The 12,455-nt window shown below is 47.9% G+C and overlaps 1 protein-coding gene across 6 annotated transcripts in view; it reads left to right on the plus strand.

Annotated features, from left to right (window-relative positions):
• NAP1L4 (nucleosome assembly protein 1 like 4) overlaps positions 1 to 11,122 on the plus strand; it is a 1,162,803-nt gene extending 1,151,681 nt beyond the window's left edge. For all 6 annotated transcript variants that reach the window (XM_085644739.1, XM_085644737.1, XM_085644738.1 and 3 more), the window contains one exon: positions 10,850 to 11,122. Coding sequence is in view for 3 of the 6 variants with exons in the window: in XM_085644737.1 (XP_085500863.1) it covers positions 10,850 to 10,888 (39 nt within the window). In the remaining 3 variants the exon portion in view is untranslated. The remainder of the gene's footprint in view (positions 1 to 10,849) is intronic.
• Positions 11,123 to 12,455: the final 1,333 nt, after the last annotated feature.

Raw genomic sequence — 12,455 nt, forward strand, 5'->3', positions numbered from 1 at the left:
TGACATCACATTCGATGGAAAAGCGAATGAGGCACTGAGCTCAGGGTCCAAATGTACTTGGACCTTGTGAGTATTACCGCTGGTGCACAGGATACCCTAGAGGCGGTCTTAGGTGCTTGATATGAGGACGTTTATTTAACAAAATAGGAAACAAAGTAAAGCAGTCAGATATGCCAATGTCTCTCAAGACCGGCTGTTTCTTCCTTGGTTTGGGGATGGGGTAGTGAAAAGGAAACACGGGAGGTTAGGCAGGAAGATGACACGGTGAAGATACAGTCCACAGTCACTGGTGGTGGTTTCCTTTTTGGTGTTGTCGTCACTGCCTGACTGGGTTCCTTGAGGTGCAGCAGGAGATGGATGCCGGTCGTGGATGTCCCAGGAAAAGCAAAATAATAAAAAAAAAACAGGATTAGACCTCCGTTTTGGGTCGCACACAAAAGAGGGGGAAAAAAGTGCTCCCGTCACAAGTGCGTCCCTAGGGTGCAGTGCCTAGGTGTCAGGGAACGTTTTAGTGACTGGGGGTAGTGTGGCCCTTGACCCCCGCCCACCAACCCCGTAACGAGAAGAACCCAGTCCTGGGCACTTGCCTATACCCACGACCCTCCTGGGCCGTGGGGTTGGAAGTCGCAGCCTCTGTTCTTGAGGTGGGAGTGCTGGACTTACTCGCGTTGCTCCCAGAGCGTCTGTCACAATACTGCTCTTCCTTGCTCCTGGAAGGCACATCCTTGGGTACCGTCCCCTCTGCTGTGTCTTCCTTCGTGCTGGTTCCGGCCCCCTCTCCATCGGTTTCAGTCTTGTTCTCGCTCGCTTCCGCTCTGCCTTCGTTCGCCTCTGCTCCTTCTTCCCGCCACACAGACGTCCCAAGCATGGTCTTCTTGTTTCTCAAGGCCCCGCCTGACTGTCCTCCGATTGGTGCGATGCTGGAAATGTGCGCTTGATCCGCTGGACCACGCCAACCCGACTTCCTGTTTGCCACATCGTGGCCACCATGTTGGAAAGGTCGGGCGGTTCGCCCTGTACCGGAGGGGAACGCTCACACTGCCTCCCCTCCAGGAATGGATGCTGGGGCGGTTCAGACACTGGGCATCGGGAGAGGAAGTAAACGTTTGTCTGTAGCCTTCCCGGGGCATGTATGGTGCGAAAGGATAAGGGCTGCAAGGCAAGGAACCAATGGAGAACCTTAGGATTTGAGTCTTTGTTCTGGGACAACCAGGTTAAAGGAGCATGATCAGTTAACAAAAGGAACTGTCGTGCTAACAATTAGTATTGGAGGGCTTCTATGGCCCATTTGATAGCTAAGCATTCCTGTTCTATGGTGGCATAACGTGTCTCCCTAGGGAACAACTTGCGGCTCAGGAGTAGAATAGGGCGAAGATACCCTTCCTTATCAGGCTGGGAGAGAACCACACCAAGGCCCCTACCCCAGGCATCTGTTTGAAGCACAAAGGTCTTCTGGTACTCGGTACATACAAGGACAGGTACTTTGCTAATGGCGTCTTTGAGTCGGGTAAAGCTATGCTCCTGTGAAGGTGACCAGTGAAGGGATTTCCCTGACATGGTTGTTGTGAGAAAGTCAGTGAGGGGGCTTGCAAGGGTCGAAAAATGTGGGATGAATTGGCGATAATACCCTATAAACCAAAGGAAGGAACGAACCTCTTTCTTTGTGGTGGGACGGGGAATTCTGGCTATCGCTTCCAGTTTGTCAATCTGTGGCGTGATTTATCCAACTTGGATATCGTATCCGAGATAACGGATACGGTCTGTACCCATCGTAGTTTTCTTGGGGTTGATGGTAAGACCAGCTTTCTTGAGTGTCTGTAGGACCTTTTGAAGGTGTACAAGGTGTGTTTCCCAGTCAGGGCTATGGACAATGATGTCGTCTAGATACGCCATCGCATATGTCTGATATGTACGTAGCAAGACGTCCATCAACCTCTGAAATGTTGCTGGGGCCCCGTGTAGTTCAAAGGGAAGGACTTTGAAGTGAAATAGACTAGAGGGGTTAGAGAAGGCTGTTTTTTCTCGCAAGTCTGGGGACATCGGAATCTGCCAGTAGCCTTTGGTGAGGTCAATCATAGACATCACCCTGACATCTCCTAGGTGGTCTATAAGTTCATCTACTCGGGGCATTGGGTAGGCATCGAATTTTTTAATGGAATTCAGTTGCCGGAAGTCTATACAAAACCTGATGCTAACCACAGGTTTGGGGACTAGAACAATTGGGGAGGACCATGCGCTGTGGGAGGGTTCTGTTATGTCTGCTTTTAGCATTGCTTGTATCTCTTGGGCTACGGCCTGTCTCCTGGCTGCGGGTATGCGATATGGCCTCAACCTGATGAGCTTTGCTTGTGCTATGTCTATGTGGTGTTCAACCAGGTCTGTACGTCCTGGTACGCCTGACAGGACATCAGAAAACGAAGAACACAAGGACAACACTTGCTGCCTCTGTTTTTCCATCAGTAGGGGACATATATGTACGGAGTTGGTCTGTTCGGGTGTTGAGGCGACCGAAGGGATCACCAGGGGCCTATCCAGGACGATGTGATGTATGGAGACGCTTTTGAGAGGCGGTGTTGGTAACGGTGCCTCCCATGCTTTCAGAAGATTAACACGGTATGTTTGTCCCGTGTGGGTTTGGTGGGGTACGGCCACTCGCTAAGTCACTGGGGTTACGTTGTCTTGAGATTTTGTAGGGCCCTTGCCATGTAGCCAACAGTTTCTTTTCGGTAGAGGTCATCAGTATCAGTACGAGGTCTCCGACCTTAAATTCTCATAACTTCGTGTTTCTGTCATAAAAAAGTTTTTGTTGTGTCTGGGACCGATCCATGTTAGCATGAACCTTCTACCAGAGGGACACCAAGGTGTCTCTTAACGTTGTACTATAGTGTAGTAGCGGTTTGCCTTCAGCTTCCTCTTCAACCCATTGCTCAACAGCCATATCCAGAAGGGTACGGGGTGGTCTCCTGAACAGCAGTTCGTAGGGGGTAAAAACCCTGTAGACTTCTGCTCATGTACCCTGATGGTGAATAAAACCAGGGGTAACTGTCGGTCCCAATCCCTTCCTGTTCTTTCTATGGTCTTCCGTAGCATGGTCTTAATAGTTCTATTGTATCTCTCGACCAGAACATCAGTTTGTGGATGGTACACAGCAGTTCGAATCTGCTTGATGCCAAACCGGGCACAAATCTGTTTCATGAGCCGGGACATAAATGGTGTACCCTGATCTGTTAGGAGTCCCAGTGGGAACTCCACACGGGAAAAAAAAAAGACCATGGCCTGGGCGACGACTGTTGTGGTTATACTGGTTAGGGGTATCGACTCTGGGTACCTAGTGGCGTAGTCCACCGGGACCAATATGTATTGGTGTCCCCGCGCTGATGAGAGGAGAGGATCTACAAGGTCCATTCCTACCCGCTGGAACGGGGTGTCGATGATTGGTAGTGGCTGGGGAGGGGCTCTGAGAAGGACAGGGTTAATTACCAACTGACACCGGACACAAGAAGCACAGTACCTCGCCACCTCCTGGTACTACAGGCCAATAAAATCTGTGGAGCAGATACTTTAGTGTCTGTTCCTTCTCATAATGACCGCCTCCTGCCTGGTTTTGTGCAAGGTTTAATATTTAGTCGTGAAAGGCTTTGGGTACCAGTAATTGTTCTTTGGTGTGTCCTTTTTCTCTCATCACCCTGTGTAACAGTCCCTTTTTAACACAAAAAAGGGGGCCTACCTTCCCCGGGTTGTCCTCTTGTGCTTGATTCCAGGCATGTTGCAATGTAGTGTCATCCCTCTGCGCAGCGCGGAAATTGCGGCTCAGTATCTGAGGGACTTCAGGGGAGACAAGAACAGGAGCGGACAACATATCACAGGATTGGCGGTACTTTGCCCTTTCTTCCCTCTTTTCCCTACGGGACTTTATCCTTTTGGATGGGGCTCCCTCTATTCGTGTCTGTGCAAATGGGGCGCTTTCCAACCACCCTGATACGGCTGAGGGGGGAGAAAGAGATGACAGTCGTGAAAATGGAGAAGGTCGGTCCCCAAGAGAACGGTTTTGGGAAGGGAGGGTATCACCCCTACTTTTCTCAAGAGTGGTTCCCCGTCTATGATCAACAGAACCTCTACCAAAGGGTACCATTTCTTTTCCCCATGGACACAAGTGACCTGTATGTGTTTCTTCCCTGGGTTTATGGTGTCGGGTAAAAGTTCCTCACTAATTATGGTGTGATGACATCCTGTGTCTAGTAGGGCTGATACTGCTTTTCCGTTTACCAGTATCTTCTTTTGATACCTTTGTGGGGGTTCTCCTACTATGTCAATGCGACCTCGGGTGTACTTTATGTCCATAGGCTCCTGGGGAGGGGGTCGAGAAGGCACTGACGGGCTATGTGTCCCCACTCTGCACAGTGAAAACACTGGGGCCCCTGTAATGGTTGGATTCCTACAGGTGGTTTGGATACATGTTTTATTGGGGAAGGGAGGGGTCGAATGTCCGAGGTCATTTTGGTTTGGGGCCGCGGGGAGTTCGGGGGAAGACGCTGGGGTTGGGTTTTGAAGTCAGGAGACCTGTGATAGGCGCATGCGAGGTCGACAGCAACCGTCCCCGTGAGATAGGGGTGTTGTTTGACCCATGACCTGGTTTGGGGAGGGAGTGCTTCCAGGTATTGCTCCAAACAGATCTTCTCAGTCACATCGTCCATAGTCGCAGTGGAGGGTTGGAGCCAAAGATTCCCCAAGTCTTTTATTCTATAGTACAAAGCACGTGGATTGTCCCCTGCTGTCCATTTCTCCTTTCGGAAACGGACTCTGTAATATTCTTGGTCGCACCCCAGACTTTCTAATATGGCCCGTTTTTATCTATGTATAGGGGCTGGTCCCTGCGGGATTGGAGGCTTGGAAGTCAGCTTGTAGCTCGCCAGACAGTAGAGGGGGCTATCTCTCTGGGGGCCAGCTGGCTGTAGAGGCGACCCTCTCAAAATTTACAAAGAAAGTCTGGGTCGTCCCCTTCCTGATATTTTTGCAGGACAGTACTGGGGACGTTTGGGTGTACCCTTGCATTTGTTATAGTGTCAGTAAGACGCAGAATGGCTGTGTCTTGGACCTGTTGGTTGGCTGACATAAGGGCAGCCTGGTCCTTTAGTGCGGTCTGTAATGCTTCGCGTTCACATTGTCCCAATTTCAAACACCAGCTGCAGATGACTTTGTCCCTCTGCCAATTGGGCTATCATTGCCTCCATCGTGAGGAGTTGTGTCATGCTCTCCAGACACCAGAATTCCACTGCTTAAACCACTATGAGGGTTAACACTGGTTGGGACTGACAACTTTGTCAGTGCACAGAAGGATACCTGGAGACGGTCTTAGGTGTTTGATATGAGGACGTTTATTTAACAAAATAAAGGAAACAAAGTAAAGCACTCAGATATGCCAATGTCTCTCAAGACCATCAGCTGTTTCTTCCTTGGTTTGGGGATGGGGTAGTGAAAAGGAAACACGGGAGGTTAGGCAGGAAGATGACAAGGAGAATATACAGTCCACAGTCACTGGTGGTGGTTTCCTTTTTGGTGTTGTCGTCTGTCTGACTGGGCTCCTCGAGGTGCAGCAGGAGATGGATACCGGTCATAGATGTCCCAGGGAAAATCAAAATAATAAAAGAAAACAGGATTAGACCTCCGTTTTGGGTCGCACACAAAAGAGGGGGGGAAAGTGCTTCCGTCACCAGTGCGTCCCTATGGTGCAGTGCCTAGGTGTCAGGGAACGTTTTAGTGACTGGGTGTAGTGTGGCCCTTGACCCCCACCCACCAACCTCGTAACGAGAAGAACCGAGTCCTGGGCACTTGCCTGTACCCATGACCCTCCTGGGCCGTGGGGTTGGAAGTCGCAGCCTCTCCTCCCGAGGTGGGAGTGCTGGACTTTCTCTCTTTGCTCCCAGAACGGCCGTCACAATACTGCTCCTCCTCGCTCCTGGAAGGCACGTCCTTGGGTACCGTCTCCTCTGCTGTGTCTTCCTTCTTGCTGGTTCCGGCCCCCTCTCCGTCGGTTTCAGTCTCGTTCTCGCTCGCCTCCGCTTCGCCTTCGTTCACCTCTGCTCCTTCCCGCCACACAGACATCCCGAGCGCAGTCTAATTGTTTCTCAAGGCCCCGCCTGACTGTCCTCTGATTGGTGCGATGCTGGAAATGTGTGCTTAGTCCGCTGGACCGCCAACCCAACTTCCTGTTTGCCACATGGCAGCAGCCATGTTGGAAAGGTCAGGCGGTTCGCGCTGTACCAGAGGGCAACCCTCACAGGCCTTAACTACTCTTACATGAGACTTGCCTCCTTTAGATGAGACGTCTTTTGTATTAGTAGTTTTTAAACAGAAATCATCATTATCAGCAGGCTTTAACAAACAATCACCCATGACAGCTTCTTGGGGTAACACACCAGGCACTGCCAGAGCGATCGCTGGTTAGAATAGAGCTGCTCGGCTGATATGAGTAAAGACAACCCACCCTCGCATTGAACTGTAACGCCCTGAACGTCTCAGGATCGTTTAACAGACACGACAATGAGGACGCAACCACTTGTGAAGGGTTAGTTCTTTTAATGAAGGCAAATAAAATACAAAGAACAAACAAAAGTTATAGTCACTGGAATCCTCCAGGCTAAGTACGTTACCAGCCCACAGCACGGATGGTCCTAACCGTCCTCTGCATATACGCCGATCCCGGCGTATGCCAACAGAGGGCAGAAATGAAATGGCCGACAATGCCAATCGGTAGGCTGTGAGGGGCACGAAGAGTGTTGGGGAGAATCGAGGAGTCAGGGAAACACCCAGCCGGGGTCTCTACCTGAAGGGAGCAGCCGCTCAACCTCTTCCTCAGACTGCACCGGGACGCGGAGTCACCTCCTGGTGATGCGTCACCGATACCCCAATCACAAGCAAGAAGACTGAACCGAGAGCAGCCGCTCGATCGATCCTGTGGACTTCCGAGTCTGTAACGCGGCAAACACCTCCTGGTGTGCGTTACAGCTGGCAGTCCCTGTGTCTCTGGTCGGGCTGGGAGTTACGACTCCAACCAGCAAAAGCGCCACTGCGCTTGGACTCAGCCGAGTCAAAAAGCGAAGCTCAATGGTTGACCGGTAGAGCTTCCGGGTCCTTCACAGGTGACGATGGGGCAAGACACGGCCCAGGGAGTAACGACTCGACCTACCTCCGTTCTTGCCTTACTGGAGCACCACTCCGGAACACTGCTCTTCACGAAGCAGGTACGTCGGTGTAAACACAATATCCGACAGCCTTGTACCTCCCGGTTCCTCCCTTTATAGGGCGTGTTTTCCTTGAGTTATGTAACAGCTCTCCTGTTTACATAAGGGCGTGTTTCCCTTGAGTTATGTAACAGCTCTCCTGTTTACATAAGGGCGTGTTTCCCTTGAGTTATGTAACAGCTCTCCTGTTTACATAAGGGCGTGTTTCCCTTGAGTTATGTAACAGCTCTCCTGTTTACATAAGGGCGTGTTTCCCTTGTATGACAGGAATTCTTGACATGAACTTTATCTGACTGTTTAAAATTGTCCATAATATAGGACCGGGAGAGTGGAGTCCAATTGTTGTTAGCAGTCGTAATTGCTTGATCAGAGACCATCTTATCATGTTCCGTACTTGGTGGCACCTCAGTATGGGCCTGCAATTCCTCCAGATCCATCTCATTACCGGGTGATGCAGCCTTTTGGGCTTTCTTAAAGATCTTTGGCATTTTCTGAGAGCCACGTAGGCGTCCTGACCTCATAATATAATCCACCAGTCATCCTCCAAGGTACAGAAATGCAAAAATTCCAGATTGGCAATGACAAATTAGAAGTAAAGTCCTCCTCTCCTACCACACTCAGCAAAATGCCAGCACTTCCAAGAAGACACAACATGTTGGCTGGGAGTCACAGAGCTTTACACAGCGTCACTGAGATAATATCAATGGAGAGGAGTAGAGGGAATCCTCAGTCCATACACCTTGTGCACTAGACCCACCGATCTAGCCATATCATATAACATGAGGTACTTTACAGTGGGGCAAGAACACACCAGATGGTCCAAGGATTTACTGGCTCCTTTGGCTGGGGAGCAAGCCGCATCGGCGTATTGCCAGCCGATTCTGCGCCACCAACAGGGGTGCCAAGGCCTAGTGCAAGCCCCACACTTGACCCCAGTCCAGATCTTCAAAGAAATCCTCAAGATCAGTGCCTTACTACCTATGTGCCACCTTCTCCTGAAGGAGATCTTACGAGAAAGTGTACCTGCAGCCCTGCTGCGTCTTTGAGTAGTGCTGCCCAAGTGGTTGCAGGGGCTTGTAAGGTTAAAATACTGCTGCCTGGCTGCCACCGGGCAGGATCTGCAGCAGCGTGGCCAGTGAAAACTATATCCCCCTATTGGTGCACTGTCCAAGTGTTTATGGGTTCATGTGCCTGCTGCCTGCCCGCCTCTGGGCGGGATCTGCAGTAGCGGAGTTGCTTGTGCCCTCGGAGGTGTGGCTGGCTGTGCAGGGTGTGAGCAGAGAAGAACAGGCAGGCAGTTGTTTATGGTGCAGAGCAGAATCGGTGCACTACCAAGAACAAAAGAACAAAGCTCGCCAGGAGCCTACAGGCGACGTTCGGCGTGGTCCGAGATGGCGGGAGCCAATTGCATCCTTAACGCGGTCAACGCAGTCAAAGAACAACTGCCCGCGTACACCGCACAGCCCTGTCTGTCCCCTCTGCCCTGCTTGCTCCTGTCGATGATGCGACTGAAAACTGAACCAGTCACCCGGAACCAGCACCTGTGCCGGCTCACAGCAGAGGAGGCTTAGATGCTGCTCAACTCACCCTGCGTTGCTCCTCGTGTTCTGCGTCAGCTGTGTCACGTCCTCGAGAATCAATTGTCTCCGGGACTAGTGCTGGCAGATTCGTGTAGTGTAACTTAGTTTTGATAACATTCCTTCGGTGTCGGATTCTAAATAGTATGCGGTCTCAAACGGTTATGGTGTTGACACGTTTCTGTTCCATTTTTCATTTTCTTCTCATATGGTATTACCAATCCCTTCTTTACCCTTTTTTTGAGTACCTCTGAATATGGTTAGATCCACTTGACTACGTTTTTTTGTTTGGGACATCGTTTCTCCTATGGGCTCCACCTGGGACGTTTTATTCTGCCTGTGGTCAGGATGCAGTCAGTGTGATCTGTTTTTGCTTTACTGCACAAGAGATTACATTTTCCCATTTGTCTGATGTGAGTCTGATGAGCAAAGCCTCAATATCTCAACTGCAATTAAACCTTTTTGCTAACATTCCCTTACACAGTGGCTGGCACTCTCTCTTAGTAGGTTTCTTCTCTTCTATGCACTTAGCCCAAGTGTACAGATTTGACTACTCATTAGAAATCGGTGTCTGGTGCTCAGAATTATCAGCATTTAAATTTAAACACCTTTTGGGACAGAGTCGAAAGGGTACTTAACACAACATTGAATGTGAGGAAGAACTGAGGAATACTCACAGCTGATAGGGAGGAATTCCACCTTCAAAACTAATCTTGTGAAGATCTCCTCCATCTCTCCTATATCTACACCATGTATGTATCTTTAGTCTGGTGCAGTTTACCAAAGATGTTTTCTCTTCCTCTGGCTCTACTATTGTGAGGTTAGTACAAAATCGCCATTTTAGTTACATGTTTAAACTTGACCTCTTTCTAAACTGTGACTTTTTGGATGCTTTCCACGTTCATGATAGCATACTAGAAATCATTTTGCAGGCCGTACATTTCTTAGTAGGCATATTACCAGGTTGTTTAGTACAATCCGGCTAAGGCTTAGAAGATTGCGCATTATGCTGTTGTCTTTGGTGTCTTGTTGGAGACAGCTCTGAGTCGTAAGACCAACAGCGCTGCACCTCTTACACAGTGCGATTGCAGCAAGGCTTTTATTATATAACTCACCTCTGAGCTAGATGTGCCGGAGGAGCACTTCTATGGATTATCCTGTAATGCTTTGCCTGTGACTGAGAAGCAGCCCTGCTGATTTGAATCTCTATCCTGCAAAGGAAGGCGCCCTGTGCTACACCAGCCTGGCTTCCTAATACATGTTACACAGGTATAGGGAGTTGGGTTGACCCAAGAGATCCGGTAGGGGGTACTTTCACTATATACTCGTGCGAGTGTAGGTAGTATTAGGTAGGAGTACAATTATGATATATCCTCATATAATCTCTGTAAACGTCATAATTCTGGTTACAATGCTTTGTTTTCTTTGCTACTAATTGCTGCCAATTCATGTATTTCTTGTGTCTTCCTTTGGGCATGCCTAAGTAATAACAAAAAGGTGGATATATTTCCACGATTTCCTTGAGGAATTAGAGTGGTCTTGTTCTGAGGCTGTAGATACCATCCGGTACCCTGTAAGGTTAGGGGTCCAGATGGCAGGCACACTGAGCTAGCGAGGATTTGGACCAACATATTCTGATGAAATGAGTGGACTCAGTCCCCATATTCTGACGTTTATGTTGTCTGGATACACAGTCCTACTTGATCTGTAGGAACGGTATGACACTACTTGCCAACTCTGGTTCTCTGTCTACCCACAGCCACCTCCTCTTTAATCTTCTGTCAAGAAGGGACTTGACCTGATTCTTCTTGGTAGTCAGGGTTCTCTGTTGAAATGAGGCTTCCTATCTTACTTCATCAATACAGTCCTCAGTTGTGTATGTAGTGTAAGCTCTTTAAAAGAAAGTGTTAAACTGCTTGTGCACGCTTATTCACTAATTAGTTAAAAGTTAGTCCAAGCTGCTTCTAAAATTTGTAAACAATTTATTGTAAATGTCGGGTACTAAATCCTCTTTTTATGTTTTTTTCTTAGAAAGAATCTGGCCAACCCGCTGACTGCAAACAACAGTGACAGAGATACTAGAATGGTGTGATTTTGTAATGCATTTTAGCAAACATTTGGATTCCTGCCCAGAATTGTTCAAGAAGTTCATCCTCACTAGCCGGTTCTTGACGTGGCCCATAATTAAAGTACACCATTTTTATTTTAGGTTTGATCTTTTTGGGGACACCTTGAATTGTACAGCGCTAATTTAAATAAATCGATGTTCCTGTTTTCAATAAAGCACACTCCTTTCAAGTAAAACGTGGTTACTGTATTAAATGACTTTCATTCTAATTGTGAAATAATACTGAGTGAGTGCCTACGTGAATCTCAGTTTTAGCTGAATGATTTTGAATGGGTGAAATGCCTAGTGGTGATTGTTGAGAAATTCAGATTTAGAAGGATTTAGCTTGCGATAGAGGCTCACAGGTTCAAATCCTGGCTGGTCTTCTTTCATCCTTCTGAGGTCGATAAAATGAGCACCATTGAGTTGGATAAGGATAAACATCAGTTATTCTGCGCCAAGATGCCTACGGGTGAACGTGCTTTACAAGTACACGTTACATTATGTTATAGAATGTGTCCTTCAACATATCTGCAGAACCGAGGAGACATTTAAACCAGCAGATGTTGTTCAGGTTTGACGATCTTGGGTAGAGTTTGATGTTATTTGCATACTGAAGTCATATCTTGCCACCGTGATTCCAAGTTTCTTAAGTGAAGTCATAGCCATGATCTAGCCAGGCAACTTAAGGAAGCTGATCAGGAGCACCCAATCTTCACAAACTGTGGACTTCTAAAGCAGAAAGGTGAAAAGAAGTTGAGAATTCCATAATGATGTAAACCCTTAAAAAAGAAGCACATGCCCAACTGCGAAGGCTGCTAATAGATCAAGAGGTACTAGGATACATGCCTTGCCCTCCTCAAAAAGGTTGATTACATCAGCCAACATTTTCTTTGTAATACATTACAGTGGAAAGGAAGGTCCGTAGCATGTGGGGGGAATAGTGGCTCAAGGTTTTAGTTAAGTTGTGGGAAGAGACCTTGGTTAAAGAAGCATTTACAGTCTTTAGAATGATAAACACTGCAGATGTAGCATATTCGTTGCATGAGTTGGCAATAATTCTTCTACTAAAGAGGAAGGCTTTATAGGAGAGTTTTGGCATAAGGAGACCGGATCAATTTCAAGCCTTGAAGCAGGGCCCAATAATTGTTTTTGGGGGGGGTCCTTCAGAATTATTTAGGAGTTCGACTATAAAGTAATAATGCTACAAACAGTCATTGATTAATTAGTAAGCTGTTATTTTTTCAGTGAGTGTAAGAAATTGAATTATTATTTGGGGTGGGTGACTACCCACCTCAGAAACTAATCTCAACTCTTGTTAGGGCAAACCCTTTAAGTCACAAAAAATTACCCAGAGCCCATTCCTCATGTAGCTATGCCACATAGCTGTCAGTTCTTACCTAAGGCAATGTATAAAGTATGTATGCACTACCACATAGTAATAAAGTCAGAACATGAAGCAATAAAAATCCCAAACCAAGTTATAAAAACAAGTATAAAATGTAATCCAGTCCAAAAAGGGGAACTAAA

Source organism: Triturus cristatus, chromosome 3_1 (assembly GCF_964204655.1).
Source record: "Triturus cristatus chromosome 3_1, aTriCri1.1, whole genome shotgun sequence".
In the NCBI taxonomy this organism is placed as follows: domain Eukaryota; kingdom Metazoa; phylum Chordata; class Amphibia; order Caudata; family Salamandridae; genus Triturus; species Triturus cristatus.